We start from the raw sequence: 21,404 nt of genomic DNA on the forward strand, positions 1-21,404 counted from the left end.
TCCCTTCTCTCGAGGTTTTCGGGACACCTCCACCTCTCTGTCTCTCTCTCTTGATTCTCCTCCTCCCTCTCTTTGCTGGATCTTCCTCCAGATCCCGCCCTCTAACCACAGGGGTCCCTCACGGCTCTGTCTGGACCCTCTTCTCTCCTCCCTGTGTACTGCTGCTTCACTTGGGGATCTCCTCAGTTCCCCTGGATTTAACGACCGTCTCTATGCTCACGTCTAGCTCTCCTGCCCCAGTCTCTGCCGACCTCCAGTCTCACATCTCCAGCTGCCTTTCAGACGTCTCTAAGTGGACATCTTAAACTCATCACCCCCTCCCCTAAACCCCGGCCCTCCCCGCCTTCCCTCCAACGCCTGACCCCTGTAAGTCCCAGCTTGAGAGCCCACCTTCTGCAGGAAGCCGCCCCCAGCCCCTGCACTCGTCACAAGGGACGGTCCTCCGCCTCCGCAGCCCCAGCACTTAGTACACAGTAGGCGCTTTGCGTTTATTGACTGACACCTATTTTACGCCGGGTATGGTGCAAAGCGATTCACAAATATCTCATTTGCTCTTCACACAACCCTGGGAGGTCGGTGCTATGATCTTCACCCCCTTTTACAGACGAAGAAACTGAGGCAGGCAGCGGTTAAGCGTCTTCCTTAGGGCCACACGGCTGGGTCTGAGGTTCAGGGGCTCCCCTGGTCTCAAGGACAAAATACCAGCCCCTGGCCTGGCACAGCCGTGACTCCCTCGCTCAAGGGGCAGCCGTGGCTCCCCATTCTTCCCGCCAAGCTCGACCTTCCCCCAATCTGGGTTCTCCAGGCTCGGCCCCGCAGGACTAGAGTGGAAGCTCCCTGAGGGCAGCGAGGCCCCATCCAGCGCCGGGCTCCACGTGGACAAGCGTCCGGGGTCTGGGAGTGAAACCGAGGCCGGGCGAGGGGCGGGGGCGCCGCTGCCGAAGGTTCAGAGCGGGCTTTGGCCGGAAGTCCCGCCCCATCAACCCGCGTCCGAGCCAGTATTTTCCTCCTCCCCTCCGGCCCGGTTCCTCGGAGGCCGGAAGTCCCGCCCCGGAAGCGGCGCGCGCCATGGCGGGGCTGGCGCGGCTAGCGCGGCGGGGGGACCGCCTCGGGCCGCCTGGGGTCGCCTGGGCCCGGGCCGCGCTGCACGAGGCGGCCCCGGCGCGGGACGTGCTGCTCTTCGAGCACGAGCGCGGCCGCTTCTTCGCCTTCCTGGGCCTCTTCTGCGCCGGCCAGGGCGTCTTCTGGACGTCGCTGGCCGCGGCAGCCTTGGCCGGGCCCGGGGGCGGCGCTCAGAGCCCCGAGGCCGAGGGCGGCGTTCAAGGCCCCGGCCGCCGCCCCAGCCCCGGTTCGGCGCTCTGGCGCTACGGACTGGCCGCCGGCTGCGCCTCCGTGGGTGAGAGCCGGAGCCTGGGGCGGGTTGCACATCTGGGGAAACCGAGGCCCGAGCTAGGAGTTGAGCCCAGGCCCCCAACGCCACCTGCCCCCCGAGGGTGGGGCTTAGCGGGGTCGGGGCGCTGGGAAAGGGCAGGGACGATCGGGGTCAGCAGCCTAACAGGCAGGGGGGCACGGGCTGAGCAAAGGCGCCGAGGTGGGCATGTCACCCGGGGCTATTTCCTGTTTGAGCCCCCAGGGCCCCGCTGCTGGTCTGTAGGGAGGGGCTTTGTGTTAAGCGGAGACCTCCGGGAAGCCCCGGAGGAGGGTCCGCGCATCCCAGTTTAACCTTCAGCATGTGCCAGCCTCCCTTCCTGGAGGAGCCCACCCTGCTGCTACATCGCTCACGACACTAGGGACCACCCACCTTGCGTCTCCCTCTCCCAGTGTCATCCATGGTCATCTCCCCCCGGACAATTCCAGCCCTGCCCCAAGCGGCTGCCTAGGGACTGACCAAGTCTGCTGTCTTCCAGCCAGCAAACGGGGGGCGGGGGGGGGGGGAAGGGGGCCCCCCCCCCCCCCCCCCGTTACCACCTCCCCCCATCAAACAAGCATCCACGGCCCCTTCCTCTCACACCTTGGCGTCCCCCAACCCCGGGACTCAGCAGCCCCACCCTCAGGCTCTTTGCGGGCCCATGGGCATCCCCCCTCCCCAAGCTTTGCCCCTTGGGGGCTCTGGCTTCCTCCTGGCCCCCCTGCCCCGAGCCTTCCTTTCCAGAGCTGCCACCCATTCTCCTGTCTGCTTTTTCTTGGTGTCCCCTGGTTTAGCCTAGTGCCGGACACAGTAAGCGCTTACTAAGTGCTTCTTGACTGATGGTTGGAGGAAGCGTGATAATTCTAGATTCTTGATACCTGTGGGAACCCTGGAAGTCACCTGGTCCATTTCCTTCGTTTTATTAGATAAGGAAACCAGGGCCCAGAGATGAAGTTGGGCCACCAACCTCAGGGCCTGGCTCGCCTGTGACCTCTGCCCCTCCCTCCCTGTCCTTCCCCAGGCCTGCTGGTGCTGGCTGCCGGGCTGCTCTTCTCCCAGCGCTCCGTCCGCTCCGTGCTGCTCAGGAAAGGGGGGCAGCAGGTGACCCTGACGACTCACGCACCCTTTGGCCTGGGGGCCCAGTTCACCGTGCCCCTGCGTCAGGTGTCCTGTCTGGCTCACCGAGGTGAGGTGCCAGCCGTGCTCCCTCTCAAGGTCAAAGGCCGCCGCTTCTATTTTCTTTTGGATAAAGCCGGACGTTTCCCCAACGTGAGGCTGTTTGACATCACCGTGGGTGCCTACCGGAGCTTGTGAACTCCCAGTGCGGAGACCCAGTAACAAATAAAGAGACAGGAAAGGCCAGTGTAGATCTTTCTGTGTTTTCATTCATCAGGGAAGGACACTTTTAAGGTGAAAGGCCGCAACATCTGGCTACCAAGACAGCAGCAGCAGGAAGGGGATGGGAGCCAGCTACGGGCGTTCATCCCCCTTGGAGGGAGCACTGGGGGAGCCTGCAGCTGCACGGTGGGGGCCGCCAGGCACTTGGGCATACAGTCTTTGGTCAGGAGACTCTGAATTCCAGCCTCTTCAGGGATGGGACGGGCGGGCCCCAAAGAGGGCATCTGTTTCGGAGCTCCACTCGGGGTCTCCTCGCTCCAGGGGCCGGTACGGGGGGGCTTCCCACTTCCACTGCAGCAGCTGCAAGGCCAGAAGCAGGCACCACAACACCAGGTTCACCCAGGAGGAAGCCTGTAGGAGAGGGCAGAGAGGAGGGTGGGCTGCCTGGGGCCTGGCACCCTCCCCCCGGCTCTCCCCCAACGCTCCCAGGCCCTCCTTACTTCTGCGCTGTACAGGGTGGAGTAGAAGTGTAGGCCGAGTCTGGGAGGCAGCCAGGGAAGTTTCTGGGCATCTGAGCAGCTGCACGGGCAAGAGAGGCTCGATGAGCAAGGTTGGGGGCTCCCCAGGGCTGGGATTTCCCCGGGTGAGGACGGGGCCCTGAGGGGGCTTCACTCAGGATCACAGAGCTGATGTGTGTCAGTGACTGGGGGGGGGCAGCTCTCTGTGCACCTACAGCCTGTGGCCTGCCCCCAAGCCACCTTCTCCCGGGGTAGTCCTCCTTCCATCCTCCCCCCAGCGTGGCCACAGGACATTGCAATGGCCAGCTGGGCAGGCACCAGCCCCGTGCCCCTCCTTCCCCTCTTGATGCCCGTTACCAGTCCACAATCTTAAGGCGCATGATGGAGGCACAGAGGGACGTGGTGCCAAATCGTAGGACGCAGGACGCCACCAGAAGCAGGAAGACGGCTGCAGCCGACAAGCCCAGGGAGACGCGCAGGCCGAGGGGACTTCTGTGGGGGAAGAGGCACCGAGGAGGTTGACGATGCTCCCCTTCCCCAGCTGGGACTCCCCCCAACACACACACCACCCCGTGATGGTCACCTGTGAGAATCTTCTAGGCAGCTGCTGTACGTCCAGTAGAGGAACAGCAACAGGCAGTAGAGGGCCAGGAGTCCCGAGACCCCCGCCACAAAGTAGCAGAGGGATGGGGCTGAGGAGCTGGCCAAGGACAGGACAGAGCCATTCCAGAGGGCGGCACCATAGACGGGGCACTGGCCACTGAAGGAGCTCTAGGGAGAGAGGCAGACGGGCTGGCCAAAGTACAAAGCCTTCCCGAAGGGACGGACGGGTAGCCAGGTGCCCAGGTGACTATTTCCTTAGGTGGTCCCGGTCCAAGCACGTCCCCTAGGGCACGTCAAATTCCACACCTGTCCTTTGGCAAAAGATGGTCTGTGGCGTCTCTCCCAACAGTCAATGGATCGACACGGAGAGGGAGCACGTTAAGAACAGGCGCTTAGAAATGAGGTGAAGGACGATTTTATCATCCTATACTTGACTGCATGAGGGAAAAGAGCCTGCCTCAGATGCCACTGGTGCCACCTCCTGGGCAAGGGATGCTAGGCTAGTCCCTGCCCTTATCCCCACTGCCAGGGCTCTGAGACTGGAGAAGGGCAAACAGAGGCCACCATGCACTGGCCAAGGAAGTGTTCTCACTAGGCATTCCCTATGTCAGTGACATCAGAGGGCTAGGCCACAACGTAAGTATGAGATATTCCCAGAAGGCTGTGCTGTGCTACACAGAAGCATCCAGGAAGCCAACCAGGAAGGAAGGAAGGAGGGAAGGAGGGAGGGAGGAAGCATCTGCAAGCAGATCTTTCTAAATGAGGGCTCTCAGGGCCTGCCTCCCTGCCGCTGGAGGAGGCTTCTGACAGCTAGGGGCACAGGGACAAACAAGCGCCCAGCAGCACTACGGGTAACAAAGCGCCAGGCAAGGGCAGCAGCAAAGCCTGGGGACCGGCAGAGGCACTAACGGCCGCGTGGATGACGTCGGCCCCGCGGCAGCTGCCCCCGCTCCTGGTGGGACGAGCAATCAGCAAGCTGCAGGGGCACAGGGATTCAAAGACAGAAGAATGAAAAATCTGCCGCGAAGAAGCTTCCGTGCTACTGGACAGACACGGCCACAGCGGGGTGTGTTCTCCTCTGTAAAACGAGGGGCCACGGTCATCATCTTCTGGCTTAAATCTGGGCCTGTAGTACCCTACATGTCACTGCACTGCTAGGAATAATCAGCATGAAGAAGTCGGAGAACACGGGAATCCGTCTAAACTGCCCACCTGTCCTGCCAAGGCCAGCCCTCCTCCCCCTTCCTTAGGCCCATCCCGGGCCCCACCGGTCCCCAGGCTGGAAACCAAGGGCTCGTCTTGGTGCCCTCCCTCCCCGAGCCCTGTCCTTTCTGCTCTGTAACATCTTTCCCATCTGTGCCCCACCCTCTCCTCTGACACTGCCACCCCAGACCGCTGAGAGAACCTTTGTCCAGTCTCCTTCCCCCAGGTTTTCCCCACTGCAGGCCATCCTCCACTCTGCTCTCAAAACAGTTTTCCTAGTCTTGGTCTGACCACATCAGTAAACTCCAGTGGCTTCCCATCGCCTCCAGGATCAAACATGCAATGCAGTGGGGCATTCAAAGCCTTCTAGCCTGCCCCTTTCCCTGTCCTCTCCTGCCTCCTCCCCACCCCCTGCTGGAATTCTCTCCCTGCTCATCTCGGCCTCCTGGTTTCCTCAGCTTCTTCCAAGGCTCAGCCCAACATCCCACCTCCTGCACGACCCTGTCCTCCTAAGCCTTACTGCCCCACCCCCAGACAATCTCCCAGTTCATTCTGTCTAGGGTAACCACTGCTTTTATGCTGTCTCCCCTGTGAGCTCCTCCAGGGCAAGGACTGTCTTTGTCTCTTTTTTGTATCCCCAGTGCTTAGCGCTGTGCCTGACAAACAGTAGGTGCTTAATAAATGCTTGAGGCCTGACTTCCCTGTCCTGATGCTGAGAGAAGGAAAGGCCGACAGACCCAGATACACAATGGTCTTGACAATGGGACAAAGGCCACAAGACCCATCTCTCCTTTCAGTCAGCACTTGATGGACCAACTGTTTTGAGTAATTTAAAGTGACCTGATACCTTTTGCAAAGTGTTCATTTCCAAGTACAGCCCTTCCCTCCCCAGCCACCAGCAGAATCACGTGGATCAGGGGAGTGAGGTGCTCCGGATAGTATGTCAGAAGTGGGACTTGAACCCAGGGCCGACTCCCAGGTCAGGGCTCTCGACACTCCACCGCACTGGAGCTCAGCTGCCACAGCCCCCAGTGGAATTCCAGCCCATGTGCCCCAAATCCAGAGAGTGCTGGATTCACTCAGCCAGCAGCTGCACCATGGAAAACGGCTTTTACAAGCTGCTGGGTCTGCTCTGTCCTAATGAGGTACATCAACCATTGTTTTTTGAATCTAAGGTTCAGCCTGGCCCAAGACGAGGCTGGGATCTGAACCAGTGGAGCTGCATTTTGGACAGCTGAGAAGTCCAGGCTTCTCAAGCCAGGAGCAGGACAGGGCCAGGCAAGGCCAGACAGGACCAGGCAAGGCCAGACAGGACCAGGCAGGGCAGGGCAGGGCTGGATAGGGCCAGGCAAGGCCAGACAGGGCCAGGCAAGGCCAGACAGGGCCAGGCAGGGCTGGACAGGGCCAGGCAGGGCTGGACAGGGCCAGGCAAGGCCGGACAGGACCAGGCAGGGCAGGGCTGGATAGGGCCAGGCAAGGCCAGACAGGACCAGACAGGACCAGGCAGGGCAGGGCAGGGCTGGACAGGGCCAGGCAAGGCCAGGGCAGGACTGGATAGGATCAGGCAAGGCTGGACAGGATCAGGAAAGGCAGGACAGGGCAGGGCTGGACAGGGCCAGGCAGGGCAGGGCAGGGAGTGCTTTTCCCCAGTGGAAGATAGGGAACTGTTTGTTCCTCCAACAGCAAAACCCCTTCCTGCCCCACCAAGCCTGTGGGTGTCTGACCTCAATGCTGTTTCATTTCCTTCTTGTTCTAATCTGAGTGGAAATCAAGTTAGAAGTGATCACTGTGGAAAGGGACAAAGCCTTTACCAAATCAAGGATGGAAGGGCCTCCAAGTACCTGAAATGAAATCTCTGGGAAGCATCTCCAGCCCAACCCACCCTGGGACTGTTCTCTTCAGGAACCAATCCCCTCACATGGCCTGAAAATCTGTTTCTCCACAGTGCCTACCCATCCCTCCTAATTCTGCCCAGGAGAGAGCCTAAACCTTCTCCCACAGCCCAGTTCTTCACATCCTTGGAGGCAGACATCATGCACCCTGGAAAACACTGTGAGCAGTGGATGATCAGGGGATCATCCTCAAGTATGTGCCTGAATAGTCATAGGGACAGTCATAGCAGAGAACTGGAAAGGTGAGTGCCCACCGACTGGTGCCTCGCCAAACAGTCCGTGCTAGCCCAACGGGATGGGCTGATGCTACACATCGAGAAAGAGGACAGCAAAGAAGCATCAAAGACTTCTATGAACTTAGGCAAAGTGAAGTCAGCAGGGCCAGGAAATGACAATGATGTAGGTGGAAAGAATCCAGGGTGTGGAAAGTAGGGTGGCCAAGCTCGGCCCCCAAAGGGAGGGAAGAGAAGGTTCTTCTACCCCTTCTCTGCAGAAGAGGGGGAGAGGGCACTGCCAGGTGAAGACTTTTGCTCAACTTTCCCTCCTTTTTGATTCTTTGTTACACGGGGCAGATAGTTCTATGGGAGGATCCACCCAGACATGTAAGTGGTGGAAAAAAAAATCGAAAGACAGCAACAATTTCTTTAAAAGACCAACCAGGATTCACACAGAGCCCCCAACCCCAAACCCTGGGATAAAGCAGTGAGGACTCCAGGGCTCAGATCCCAATTCTGTCTGTTACCTGGGGGGTGGGGGGGGGCCCTTCCCAGGGCCTCAGTTTCCTCCTGTGTTCCAAGGTCCCTTCCAGCTCTATGCCCCTTCGACCTGCTGTACTAACAGCCTAAGCAGGTCCTTAGAAGGTGGCTCGGGAGAGCCAGGCCAGGAAGGTGGGGCGCTTCCTGGACACCCAAGTTCCAGGACCAAGGGAAGAGAAGTGGGCACTCCTCCCTCCCCAAAAATGAGATCACTGCTGACCGTGGGCCGCAGGAACGAAAATACCTCCACCTTCGTGGGGGGCTACGATCACCTCCCGGGCTCAGGACCAGCCAAGTACGGGAAGAAGTACGCCCGCCCGCCTTCACAGCACGTGGCCTCGTGCACAAAACCAGCCCGGCTACTTCTGGCCCCTACGGACGGGGGAGGGGCACCCGGCCAGGGGGCGGGGCTGCTCGAGGGGCCCCTCCCCCCAAGTGGTCATCGCATTCTAACTGCGCGTGTGCCCTGGACTAGAACCAATGACGACATTCACAGAAGAGCGACTGGAACTCCGAACGCAGCCAATCTGAATACACGTAGCCACTTCGGGGGATTCATGGTTTCAAGGGCTGCGGACCCGGCCATAATCCAGGCCTCTCACTGCGCAGAGGGGAAAGTGACCCGTGAGACCACGGAGGACACCCCCTCTCTGTCCAGAGGGGGAAACTGAGGCCCAGGGAGTCCACCCTCCCCTGCACTGTCCAGAGGGGGACACTGAGGCCCCCCCCCGCCCCGCGGGCCCCACCTGCGTCCGGAAGACTGCGGCGGCCACCACGGCCCCGGCCAGGAAGGCGGCGGCGAGGAGCACGAGCTCGGCACGGTGCAGCCAAGGGAGCGCCATAGCCGCCCCGCCCGGGCCCCGCCCACCCCGCGCCTTCGTAGGCCCAACCGCCTCGCACGCCTGCGACGTCACCACGCCGGCCACTGCGTCGGCTTCTAGCATACCTTTATTTACGCACGCCCCGCCCTCCGCCGCACGGGGAAGCCCCGCCCCTTTGGCTCTAGAAAAGGCGGGGCGGTCCAGGAGGTTCCGCCCCCACCTCCCCAGTTTACAGGTGGAGAAACGGAGGCCAGGCCCACCTCCAGTCAGTGGCTCAGTCGAGGTTTCATCCGCCCAGGGCCTCGGAGAGCGAGCGACATGAGTCCGAAGGGCGTGCGGCCCCGCCCCCGACAGATGCCCAGAACCTGAGGGGGGCGTGTGGCCCGGCCCCTCCACTACGCGGACGAGGCCCGGGTACGCTTGCTGCTGTAAGTACAGAAAGTAGTTCGAGAGGGGGCAGGCGCTCGCTCGTGCACGCCCTCTCCCCGCCCCCTCGAGTACCGCAGTCGGCGGGGAGGCAGGTCCGGGGGCGGAGCCAGGCCCGGGGCGGAGCCTGGGGCAGGCGCTCATTGGTTCTCTTCCTCTCCCAGCCCCGCCCCCTCACAGCGGGAGGTAGATCCAGTACCGTAGTCCGTTGGGCGGTGGCTCCCGGGGCGGAGCCTGCAGCAGACGCTCGCTCATTCGCTGTTTTCTCGCCCTGCCCCTGCCCCGCCCCCTCACAGCGGGAGGTAGAGCGAGTAGTCCGAGAGGAGCCAGCGGCGCGCAGGGCGCGCGGTGCGGCCGATCATGGGCAGCTTCTGGGCGTAGCGGGAGGCGGGGCTGGGGCCCTGCGGCGGTGGGAAGGCCGTCTGGAAGAGGCGGCCGCGGCAGCGACGGCCCGCCTGCCGCCCGGCGATGATGAAGCGGAAGTGCGGGGTGCCCCGGGGGGCGAAGCGGCTCTTCTGGAAGACGTCGCGGGCCCCCGCGCACAGGCCCTGCTGCCGGGGCGCCCCCCGGGGCCGGTGCACGCGGGGCAGGGGCCGGCTTTCGGCGGCGGGGGGCGGGGCGTTGGCGGGGCCGCCCGGCGCAGCCCCGCGGGGGCTCTCCTCGTCCCGGGGGCTGACCGTGGCGCTGGCCGTCAGCTGGGGCATCTTGCGCACGGCGTCGGCCACGGCCGCCGGCTCCTTCTTGGCCCCCGGAGGCCGAGCGGCCGTGGGCGCCGGCTGCCCGGTGCCGAAGCGGGTGGCCAGGCTGTCCCCGAAGAAGGCGTAAAGCTCCCGGTAGGTGTCCCCGAGGGGCACGGGAGGGGCCGGGTTCCCCAGCCCGGGGGTCCCCGGAGCCAGGGGCGCCCCTGGCCCGAACCCCGGCTCCCCGGCGGGCGACTCGTGCAGGAGGAGGCCCGTCCAGGGCAGGTCCTCGGGGCGCCGGCAGCTGCGGCCGCGGCCCGGCTCCGCAGCCTGCGCCTTCATCTTGAGGAGCCGCTCCACGGCCACCTGCAGGGGGGCAGGGCCGGGAGGGTTAGGGTGCATCTCCTCACCTGAGCTGAGCTAACCCCCTTCTCCCGAAGGTCACTCACCAGGATGGCTCCGTACACTTTGTGGCCATCCGCCTTCACCTGAGCGTTGGACACGGAGTAATCGTCCAGCACAGCCTGCAGGTTGGCCCAGTAGGTGGAGAGGTGCGGGTACAGGACCCGCTCAACAGCCTGCGGGAGGGAGCTGCAGTCAGTTCACTGGCCTCGGAGGGCCCTTCTTGTCCCCCAGCCGCTGCCGGCCCTCAGCTCGTTTACGAGGAGCCCACCAGCCCTTGGGGGTCCCAACCAGCCCAGACATGGAGGAGAACACAAGATGGGGCAGGAGCTCTGGGACGGCCCTGGGCTCTGCCTCCAGCACACCCGTGCAGAGTGGGGCGCCTTCCCAGGACAGGGCAAGCCCTCACGGGCAGCACTTGGGCCCTCTGACCCTGACCCACAGCAGACTCAGTGCCCAGGCTGACCTCACCTTCCAGCCCAGGGCATGCAGCCCCACCACGGCCCCATAGTGGGAGCACAGAGGCCGCACGGGGTCAGCCAGCACTTTCTGCAGCGACAGCAGGATCTGCTGTGATAAGCCATTCACCAGGTCCCCATGGGTCCTATTGGAGTCAGGATGGCAGAGAAATTGTAATTAGCAGGAGAGTACGCTGCAGAGAGCTCCCATTTCTCAAATGCTCTTAGGTGAGACACCCCCTCACTGGCCTCAAGGGGAGCAGCGCCACCCCCTCCATGCCAGCCTTCCTCCTCTGGCTCCCACCAGCTCCGGGGCCCCCTACCAAAAGATGTGGCTGAGCAGGAGGGCGGCTCCATCACGCAACGTCCAGTGGTCATTCAGGGGGTTGATGGAGGCAGCCAGTGGCTCCAGGACACAGTAAAGAACACTGCCCACCAGGGAGCGAACGTAGGGCCCCAGGCACAGGTGAGGATTCCGAAGGAGGCTCCGTGCCACCTGCAGCAGCCGGTGCAGCTGCTCTAGGTCATGGCTCACTGACTTCACCTGGGACAAGAGGAATGAGAACAGGAGGCTGTGACCGTGGAAGAGCTCTTCGCGGCCCTGGCACCTGTTGCCCCCGGGGTGCTAAGCCTTAGGGGATGATGGAGGCAGCAGCAAGACAGACTCTGCCCTTCGGGATGGAGAAGCCAAGGACTTGGACATGCGATGGCATCACGGGACCACAAATCCACAGGGTAAAGGAGACCTGGAACCCCAAACTGCTCCCTTTCCAGACAAGGAAACTGAGGCCCAAGTGAAGCGACTGGCTCAGGGGGACGGAGGCCCTCAAGGCTCTGCCTCGTCCTCTCACCAGCACACTGTGCATCTGCACTAAATGCTCGCCCCACCCCCACCCCACCTGAAGGTGCCCGGGTTCTCCAGCCTCCATGCCTAGCACAGGCACTGACACCCAGAAAGCCTGCAGGGGTGGTGCTTGTCCCAGTTCTGAGCAGCCCAGAGGTGACTCGGGAGCCTCGAACACCAGGCCAGCAGGTCCAAGCAAGCCGAAAAAGCCTCAAGTACAAGCCCAGCGTCGTTCAAAGACCAGCCTGGCCGAGGCCAGAGACGGCCATAAGGGGAAGGCTTTTCTGGAGGTGGCAACGCTTGAAAGCTGCCCCCCGAGTCATGGAGGAGGGGGAGGTATGCTTCAGTGCAAAGTTGCCCCCGCTAAGGAAGTCCTGGGAGGGGTGGGTTTGCACCCTGTCAGGTGGACTCAAATAACGGCGGTCTCTGCCCTTGATCAGAGAGCTTACATGCTGTGCCCTCTTGGCTCCCCCTCTTCTCCCGGCCTACCTGTCCTCTCCTCCTAGATTCCACAGGTGTAATCCCTCCTGCGCCCCCCGACCTCCCGCTGATATAACCTGTACCACACCCCCAATCTTCTGCAATCATCCCTACTAAGCCCCGCAACCTCCCGCTGCTATAATCCCTTCTGCACCCCCTAAACTCCTGCAGCTATAATCCCTGAGACCCCCAACCTCCTGCTGCTATAATCCCTACTGAACCCCATCCCACACACCCCACAGCCCCTGCCCCTCCCTCCATCACTCACCCCGCTGACGACATACACGAAGTAGGGCAGCAGAGCTGCGATCTTGGAATTTGTCTGCAGGTCCTGAAGTGCTACCTGGAAGATCAGGAGACGGTGATCTTGAGCCCTACGTGGCCCACGCCTCCTGACTGATGGAGGCCTCTAGCCCAGAAGACCAAGGCCCAGAGCTCCTGAAGGCCTGCAGAGTCCTGGGGAGGCAGCGGCCCAGAGGTCCCTCACCCAAAGCCTCCGAGCCAGGACGTCTGGTGCGAGGTTCTAATGCACCCTCTGGCTCACCCATTGGTCAGGCTGGGCCTCCCACAGCCCCAGGCCTCTTACACGGGTTAAACACCATCCAAGCCTTGATCCCTTTCCAGAGGAAAGAGGGACCATGTTAAGGGGGTGGGGGAAGGAGTGAGGAGGACATTAGGAAGCTAGAACACACTTACAGTCTAAAGAGACCTCCTCCTGTCCCTGGGCTGAGAGGCCAGTGGCACCCTGCTCCATCCAGGCCCCACTGGGGATGACGAGGAGAGCCCCTCGCGGGCCACAAGCCCAGTTACAACACTTCCTAGTCATGTTACTGTGGGCAAGGCTCAACTTTCAGATCTGCTGAACAGGCATCCTAACACTTGTAGTACCCACTATCTGTCTCAACAGGTTTTTGTAGAGGGGTTTGTAAATCACGAAGGGCCATAGAAATGGAGCACGGGGGTAGAAACAAGCTTGCCAAAGGGGAGCCAGCAAACGAAAGTGCCCCCCTTCCCCAGGCCTTTTCACCCTCACTCTCCAGGCCAGTATCTTTGCTGCGCTGGCCTCAGTCTCCCCACTCCGTGCCCTGGTACTCTTGAGACAGAGGCACGGGTAACATATAACAAATCAGACCCTGTTACTACAGCTCAGGCCAAGATGCAGAAAGCTGCAGGCCCTGGGGGCAGGGTGAGGAGCAGGGCACCAAGGGAAGAAGGCTGGACATGCTGGCGGGCCTGACCTGTGGGCAGGGACTCTCCCTTTGTTCCCTTTCCTCCTGCTCCTTAGAAGAACTTAGAAGACTGGGGATCCTCTCTGAATGACCCTGAATTCATGCCCATGCTCCTTACGGCTGCAAGGAAAACAAAAGGAGTCTTGGGAATTAAGAGAGTAGCCCAAAGAAAGTGGTGGAGACGGAGGCTGGATGGCTTGCGGACCACGAGGCCCAGGCTTAGAAGGGAAGGCTGCTCAGTCTGGAGCCCTCAAGGAGTCAGACATCCCATCCCAGAACAGGGGACAGGCTCAGGCCGGATCAGAGTGAAACCCCGGGAGATGCTGCAGGGTGGAGGGAGAACACATCCATTGTCCGGCCTGGAAAACAAACCCTGGAAACCCCTTATACAGAGCCAGGTCGGCTGCCATGTAGACCCTACGCTGGGCCCCTGGACACAGATGAGGAGGAATGCCTTAAAAGAAAGCTGGAGGGGTCTGGCAGCCCTGACCTTCATGAGCTGCGGGTCGTCCCCCAGCACGGCACGGGTCACTTGCTGGTAGTACTTGAGCAGGTCGTCGGTCAGTGAGGAGACGGCACTGGGCACTGCAAGGGAATTGACAGGAACGATGATAAGCATGACGAGCAGAGGCCCCTCCGGGGTCCTTGGTGGCCTGTCTGTCACTTGGCAAAGCAGCTTGGACACAGGGAAAACGTGCTGGCCGTGACAGCATCCACACTGGAGTGGGCTCCTCCCACACGAGAGAACTCTGGCCTTCTGCCCAACTCCAAGCCCAGTGACCCAGACCCCAGGAGCAGCAGCAAAGCAGGCCCAGAACCCCAAGGCCAACCCTGTCTCCAGAGGGTCACAGGAGAAGTGCACTTAGGAGTCAGCCTGAGGACGAACGTCATCCCAGGCCGAGCCTCACCACAAGTAGACGGGTTCATCCTTCCTCAGGCCGCAAGGGGATGGCCTGTAATTCTGGAAGATGACCTACTTACTAGATGAAAAAAGAAACTGCAGTGCTCAGTGATGGAAGGGTGGCCCTCACCTGCCAAGCTTGGGGCAGACACCCCCCCCCACCCCCGGGCATGCTCATCTTCTGCAAAGGAGATGCCGGCTTAGACAAAACACTGGGGGTCAGGGCTGGGAACAGAGGCTGGTATTGGCCAACACCTAGAGATGGTAGGAATGAACGTGGGCAAAGCTGCGGCTCTGGGTGAAAGAGCTTCGAGTTACAGGAGAGAAAACGGCAGCCCTGGCTCCCCTGCCAACCACAGCTCACTCCTTTCTTTGACTAGGTGGGGGACTGCGGGTGCACAACGTGCCGCACGCTATGGGCCGTGCTTACTGGGTCAGGGAGTTCGGCCTTGTCACGTGGAGGCTCTTCCAACCCCTCCTCATGAAAAGACCAGAGCTCACAAAGTCTCTGCAGTTCAAAGGCAGCAGTGAAGATAAACACAAAGAGGCAAACAAGAAGGAATACTGCTGATGGGCCAGCTGCTGGGAGACGTCCCCTGGGAGCCCCATCGCCCTCCGGGGCCAAGGATGAAGCCAAGGAGACAAGGCCTGCGGCGGCTTTGTTAGGTCTTGGTGCTCTTCAGAAAAGAGGGGATGAGGGGCCCAGTGGAAGTCTGGAGTAAGGGAAACGATCTCACATCATGGAGGGGGGTAGATGATAGAAACACACACATGCAAGGTCAGGGTGGCAGCCAGACTTGAACTTCACTCTCATGTGAATTGGTCAAAAGAAAGAAGAATGCGTGCGCGTGCTCACGCGAGCACATACACACACAGACACACACACACACACGGAATGGCTCCACAAGCAATAATCTATAAACACAAAAGAACCCCACTGCATGACCTCTGACCAGTACGCTGACCAGCCACAATCCCAGGGCCTAAGGAGCAAACCCTCCCCCTGCCTCCCAATAGAGCAGTGAAGAGCTCACGGGGCAGAATGAAGCAGATCTGGACACACAGCCAGGGTAGAAGTGGGTTCTGATCAACCCCGTTCGTGTGTGATAGGTTTTGTATTTCTTGCGCTCTCAGTTGGGAGGGAAGGTGGGGTGGGAGAATGAGAAGGTGGATCTTGGCTGACTGAGACCAATAAAATAACGAAAGATTTTCAAAACCAGACAGCGTTCTTGCCATTTACCTGATCCTTGAGGCTCCACATTCCCTTTACCATCCAGATAGGAAACATGAACTAGAGAGAGATGAGGGAAGGCAGGTCACCCCACGCTCCGCTCACTACCTCCCCCAGGCCGCCTCCTCCCTCTGGACCAGCTCCCGGGGGCTCCCACCTCTCACAGCTGTCTCAGGACACCCCTTGGGAATGTTGGTGGCCAATGCCAGCTCCACGAGGTTCACCTCTCGGTCCTCAGGGAAGTAGAGGTCGCCTTCCCTGGCAGGACGCAGGGGCAGGGCCTCCTGGGAGCCGTAGCCGCACACCGCCTAGGAGTGGAAGGGCGAGGTTAGATGTTCTGGAAACCTTCAAGTGTCATCCAGAAAGACGATTCCGGGAGGGGAAGAGAGGGAACAGAACGGACACGAAGCCCCAGGGAGGCCAGAGTCCTAGGAACGGAAGCTCAGCACTCTGGGACAATCTTTGGGCTCGTGGACGGAGTGTCATGGGGCATCTGGGGATGGCAGACAGGGCTGCACCATCTCCACTTCAGAGAATCCTTCGACCCAAAGCTTCCTCTACCACATTAGGTGTTTAATGAGCACCTACTGTATACAAAGCTAATGTTCCCAGCCATCGGCCCATGTGGAAGGGCCTCCCTTCCCAAACTCTACCCATCCTTCAAGGCCCGGCTGAAGTCCCAGCTTTTCTGTGAAGACTTCCCGGACCATGCCTTAACTGTGAGTCCATGATTGTAAAAGTCATCATTCCTGTCTCTGTCACATTAAAGGGCCACAAAACTCAGAGTGAGGTCATCATGCCAGGGTTACTCCTAAGCCGCTCTGACAGATGAGGGATCTTGAGCCTCCTGACCGTGGGCTGGGCACGTGGCCCGGCCCCTTCTCCGCTTCTGCCAGCCTCACCTCCACATTGCTCCACCGCAGGGCCCGGTTGAAATCCTCCACCGTCAGCTTCCGCCGTTTGGTGTGCTTCATGAACTGGGAGCTGTTCTGAAGTCAGTTAGAAGAAAGCAGGCATCAGAAAGGGCAGCAGGGCAGCCGGGGGCCTCCCCCGCCTTTCCCTGCCGGCGGTACCTGGGTGGCCTCCCTGAGCCGGTAGCAAACGTCCTCAGCCAGAAGCGCGGCCACCTCGTCACTCAGCTCTAGCCCGGCACTTTCAGCCATGAGCCGGACTGACTCCCTGGGGATCTCCACAAAGCGCCGCTCCTCTCGCTCTGACATGGTCCCAGGATGCTGGGGCAGCCACTAGGACCTTCCTAGTCCTCTGGAAAACTCCTCTGCCTCCAGTCTGGAATGACACAACAGCAGGGCTGGGAGGGAGGGGCGGCTCTAGAACAGGGGTACAGCACACGGCTCCCACTCAAGAACACAGAATGTGGAATCAGAGCTGGGAGGGCCTTGGGAGGTCATCTGCTCCAACCCCTCCGTTCTAGAGGTGACGAAAATGAAAAAGGTCACCCAGGGGCTCAAGAGTAGAACCCGATTTAGAAGCTGGGTCTAACTGCTGGTTCAGTGACCTTTTCTCTGCAAGAAAACAGCTAACTTGGCACTTTTACATGGCACTTTAAAGTTTGCCACACACCCCAGAGCAATCCTGTGTTGGAGAGGGAGAACAAATATGCATTAAGTGCCTACTATGCGCTAGGCTTTACTACTGTTTACTAAGAATCTGCAATGTGCTAAGTGTTTTACGAATCTTACCTCATGACCCTCACAGCAGGCCTTGGAGGTAGGTGCTGATATTGTCCCCATTCGACAGCTGAGGAAACTGAGATTGACTTGCCCAGGGTTACACAAATAGTAAGCGTCTGAGGCTGGATTTGAACTCAGTTCTTCCTGACTCCAAGGACAGTAACCGCCGCAGCCATCCACACGCTCCTTTCCCATCAGATTAAACCACAGTATAGTGAAAAGAGCCCAGGTCAAGGTTCAAATCACACCTTGACTACTCATCACTTGTGAACTCTAAGTGGTGACTTAATTTTACTGGGCCCCAAGTTCATCACCTATAAAATTGGGGACTTTGCAAAGAGGTGAGGTCCACAAGGGCAGCTAGGTGGCCCACTGAATACAGCACTGGGCCTGGAGTCGGGAAGACCTGAGTTCAAATCCAGCTTCAGACACTTACTAGCTGTGTGACCCTGAGCAAGTCACTTAACGCTGTTTGCCTCAGTTCTCATCTGTGAAATGAGCAGGAGAAAGAAATGGCAAACTGCTCCAGTATCTCTGCCAAGAAAACCCCAAATAGGGTCACAAGGAGTTGGACACAACAGCTGAATAGAACAAAGGTCCACAAGTGTTTTGAATTGGTTTTTTTGTTTTTTGGTTTAAGTAGCAGACTTATTCAATGTTGATCATTATGTTGATTTTTCTTCTTCTCTTTCTTTAAAAATACTATCTGTTACACGGGGTGACTCTGCGAAGGGGAGGGGGAAAAATACTGGGGGAAACTACAGTGACCCAATAAAAAAACAAGTAAAATAAAATCAAAGTAGGGAATCAGCCTCACTTCTGAGCCCCCCCCAGCTCTAACTCCTGTGCCTGTGTGACATTTTCTGCTGCTTCAAGGCCAACTGACTGAAGGCTTTCAACAAGACCACTGGAGAGGACGCCAGGACCTTACTGTTCAGCTTTCTATAAAGGGGGAGACTGAGAGAGGTCAGAGAAGGATGACCTGTCCCAGTGCCCACCACAGCTTGGCCTCCCTTCTCATCTCTCCCCAGCCAGTATAACCAGCACTGCTGGGGTCATCAACAGCTCAATTCAGGACCCACTGATGATGTGTCTGAGAGGGTCAAGGCAGGGGGGGGGCCCGCTGAGGACACAGACACCAAAATCGTCATGGCCTTCTCAAGGCCTGTGAGGCTACTGAGTCCCCTGGGAGGCTCTGAATCTCCCCTGCTAAGGCAGCTGCTCTATCATGTTCACACCCATGGGTTCCTCCCCAGACCAGGCCCAGAGAGCTGTGACACTCAGCCCTGGGTCCACCCCGGCACCATGTTTCTCTCCCATAGTCATTGGGGGAGCACCCCACGCACATACCCCATCCCCCCCCCCCCCCCCCCCCAAGCCTTCGGAGGCCCCGCCCAAAGCCCCCCCCCCCCAGGTACATCAATTCCTCGAGGGCAGGGACCATCTCCCTTTTCTATCTGTATCCCCAGCACTTGGGACACTGGATGCCTGGCACAGACCAACATCTACTAAATGCTCATTCATTCATTCATTCATATGTGTCTGGGTGGGGTCAGACATCCTCTAAGTTCCCTGATTCCTGGCATTCCAACAGCAAGGACCCCGGCTGATACTTATTTTTACCCTCAGAGACAGCACTGGTCCCTAGAAATTCAATTTAACAAATACTATTTGTTGGCTGAATTGGATCTGTTTTAATATAAGAAGCAGCTAGCACAAGGAAAGGAGTCCTGACTTAGGAGTCTGGGAGGCCTGGGTGTGAATCCTGCCTCAGCCATTTCGTCCTTATCTCTGCATGGGTGAGTCATTCCTGTATCAGTCTGGTAAGTATGTGACCTCTCTGAGCCTGTCATCTGTCAGCTGGGCATCACAATATCTGGAGAAACTCCTCCAAGTCGGGATGGAATGAGCAGCAGGAAGTCTAGCAGAGGGGCCCCCTAGGGGCTCCGTCTTAACTGGGTAATGCCGCAGTCCTAGTGGATTTATACTGATTCTCTAAAATATTTCCCCGTTACATTTTAATCTGGTTCCGGCCCCGTGAGGCCTGTTAGACACCTTCCAGGTACAGCATTTGCAAACCTTGAAATGCCATCTAAGTGCTGGCTACCACGAGGATGTCCTCTGAGAAGAAAGCCTGGAAGCCGAGGCCTCGAGGCCCACCTCTGACAAATCCTGGCACGGGAAACTAGGGGCACTCTATATGAATGGCGGAGGAGAAGGGCCTGGCCCTGAGCCGAGCTTTACCCTGGGATATATCACATACAGTCTGAGAAGCCTGAGGCAGGAGTGAGTGGTCAGAGAGCCGGCCCGGGGGCCAGGAGTACCCGGAGAAGGCAGCTACCATGGGTGCCTTGGCTTCTCGTCCTCCCTGCCACAGTCTGTCATCCCTCCGAGGGGAGATCTCATGGCCAAAGAGACCTCATTCTTCTTGACTTCACTGTGGCCGTGGCTGAGATTGCCCCTCCTCCACTCCTCCTTGACATGCTCTTCTGTCACCCCCTCGTCTCGTCCTCCCTCTCTGACCTCTGTCTCCTCTCCTCTGTCTCCTTTGCTGGATCCTCCCCAGACTTCAGTATAATGTTCCAACTCTGACGTCTCAGACTGGACATCCGATAGACATCTTAAACTCAGTATGAACAAAACGGAAATCACCATCTCCCCCCAAGCCTCCCTCCCACAACCCAGGAATCATCCTGGACCTCACTCTCTCTCACCCACAATGTCCAACATGTCACCTCTGCAGCATCTCTCGAATGCACTCCCTTCTGTCCCCTGACACTGCCCTCACCCTGGTGCAGACCCTCATCACCTCACGCTGGGACTGCTAAAGCTGCTGGGGCAGGGCCTACCTGCCCCAAGTCTCTCTCCACTCCAGCCCATCCTCCTTCAGCCACCATACGGATTTTCCTAAGACCCAGGTCTGACCATGTCACCCCCTACTCATTAAACGTGGGGAGCGCCCCATGGCGCTGTTTGGCCTTCAAAGCCCCTCCTAACCTGCCCCCTCCTCCCCTTCCTGGCTTATACACCTGACGTCCCCCACATTCTCCTCAATCCAGAGACCCCAGCCTCAGCTCCTTCTCTCAGCTCCAGGCATTTTCTCTGGCTGCCCCCATGCCTCGAAGGCTCCTCCTCATCTGCTTTGACCACTGACCTCCTTTCTTTTGCTTAGTCTGTCTGACCCTTTGTGGCAAAGATTCTGGAGTGGTTTGCCATATTCCTCTACAGCTCATTTTACAGATGAGGCAACTGAGGCAGACAGGGTGAAGTGACTTGCCCAGGGTCATACAGCTAGTATATGTATGAGGCCGGATTTGAACTCCGGTCCTCCTGACTCCAGGCACTACCCACCGTGCTACTTAGGCGACCACTGTCTTCCCTGGCTTCCTTTACAGTGAGGGCAGGGCCTGTCTCCTGCCTCTTTCTGTGTCCCTAGTGCTTAGCACAGCCTGACTGTCCCGGTGAGCCAGGGTTAAGAGGCTTAATTTCTCAGGCTCCCAATGAGATGCAGACCTGCACCGGTGGAGAGCCTGCTTTCGGGCACTAGTGACAATCTCATCCAGGAAAAGAAGCAGGGACAGACCTTCCCTGGACAAACTACCCCTGGGACCCCCAAGGGTCCTGTCCCAGGCTGCCCCTCCCCCAGGCTGATGGGGGGGCGCTGGAAGGGTCGGGACCCCCAGGGATGAAGTGGGGAAGGGGGCCCCTCTAGAACGTCCCTTCGTACTCGGGGAAGGGCCGCCCACCTGCCACGCCCGCCGTGCTAGGAACAATTAACTAAGTAGGAACACAAGGAGCATGGAAGCTCCTCCTGGTTCTCCACCCACGTGCCCACGCGTGGCCCCACGATCTTTTCCGTCTGGTCTCTCCTGTCCCGAGTGGGATCTGAGCCAAGGCTGGGACCCTCCTTCCACCATCCTCGTTCTCCAGGCCAAACTCCTAGACAGCTTGGAGTCCACTGGGACACCCAGATCATTGTCAGGCAGGCTTCAGGCCAGTGGAGGGAAGACCTGGGTTCGAATCTATCCGTTACTGCCAGCGGTGGACCCCAGGCTCCTTGGAGCCTCTTCCAGTGATCCCCATTTCACAGGCGAGGAAACTGAGACAGGCACGGATGAAGTGATCCGCCAGGGTCACCAAGCTGCTCTTCCTGACTCTCGGGCCGGGCGCTCTGCGCCCTGTGGCGCCCGCTAGCGGCCATGGGTGAGTCCCTTCAACTACCTGGGTCTCAGTTTCCCCATCTGTAAAGTAAGAACCGGGGAGATGATGACCTCTGAGGTCCCGCCCAACTCTCTAGCGGAGCCTATGAAAGGCGTCGGCCCCCGAGCCGTAACCTCTGACCCAAGGGTCAGGAGGCGGGGCCAGCCGAGGTCAGGACTCCCACGGCCTGTGGTCCCGGCGGAGGTGAGGGTGAGGTGGTGAGATCCCCCGGCCCGACGAAGTTCGGAGGCCCCGCGTTGAGCGTGGCGCGGCCCGAGGCGAAACTTACCCGAGGGCGGCAGCGGCGGCGGCGGCGGCAGCGGC

The 21,404-nt window shown here is 59.5% G+C and overlaps 3 protein-coding genes across 6 annotated transcripts; 1 reads left to right on the forward strand and 2 right to left on the reverse strand.

Moving 5' to 3' along the window:
- The first annotated feature begins 1,068 nt into the window (after positions 1-1,068).
- On the forward strand, positions 1,069-2,770 carry TMEM223 (transmembrane protein 223). Its single transcript, XM_027858766.1, has 2 exons — positions 1,069-1,396; positions 2,430-2,770. Exons 1-2 carry the CDS (start codon positions 1,069-1,071, stop codon positions 2,720-2,722), a joined length of 621 nt encoding a protein of 206 aa, XP_027714567.1. The 3' UTR covers positions 2,723-2,770.
- A 3-nt stretch (positions 2,771-2,773) lies between these two features.
- TMEM179B (transmembrane protein 179B) lies at positions 2,774-8,559 on the reverse strand. The gene is made up of 5 exons (XM_027858765.1): positions 8,464-8,559; positions 3,848-4,035; positions 3,622-3,756; positions 3,247-3,325; positions 2,774-3,157 (listed from the first exon to the last, which is right to left on the reverse strand). The coding sequence occupies exons 1-5, from the start codon at positions 8,557-8,559 to the stop codon at positions 2,996-2,998; spliced, it is 660 nt and encodes a 219-aa protein (XP_027714566.1). The 3' UTR covers positions 2,774-2,995.
- TAF6L (TATA-box binding protein associated factor 6 like) lies at positions 3,949-21,404 on the reverse strand. 4 transcript variants are annotated; one of them, XM_027858760.1, is made up of 12 exons: positions 21,370-21,404; positions 16,263-16,476; positions 16,092-16,178; positions 15,347-15,497; positions 15,199-15,249; positions 13,548-13,642; positions 12,097-12,171; positions 10,828-11,048; positions 10,518-10,650; positions 10,094-10,222; positions 8,799-10,010; positions 3,949-4,035 (listed from the first exon to the last, which is right to left on the reverse strand). In XM_027858760.1, exons 2-11 carry the CDS (start codon positions 16,407-16,409, stop codon positions 9,255-9,257), a joined length of 1,845 nt encoding a protein of 614 aa, XP_027714561.1. In that variant the 5' UTR covers positions 16,410-16,476; positions 21,370-21,404; the 3' UTR covers positions 3,949-4,035; positions 8,799-9,254. The 4 variants fall into 4 exon arrangements, with proteins under 4 accessions (XP_027714561.1, XP_027714564.1, XP_027714563.1 ...); XM_027858763.1 differs by lacking the exon at positions 21,370-21,404 and adding an exon at positions 20,627-20,696; XM_027858762.1 differs by lacking the exon at positions 21,370-21,404 and adding an exon at positions 16,890-17,297.

Source organism: Vombatus ursinus, unplaced genomic scaffold (genome assembly GCF_900497805.2).
Source record: "Vombatus ursinus unplaced genomic scaffold, bare-nosed wombat genome assembly UNPS02013931.1, whole genome shotgun sequence".
Classification (NCBI taxonomy): Eukaryota; Metazoa; Chordata; class Mammalia; order Diprotodontia; family Vombatidae; genus Vombatus; species Vombatus ursinus.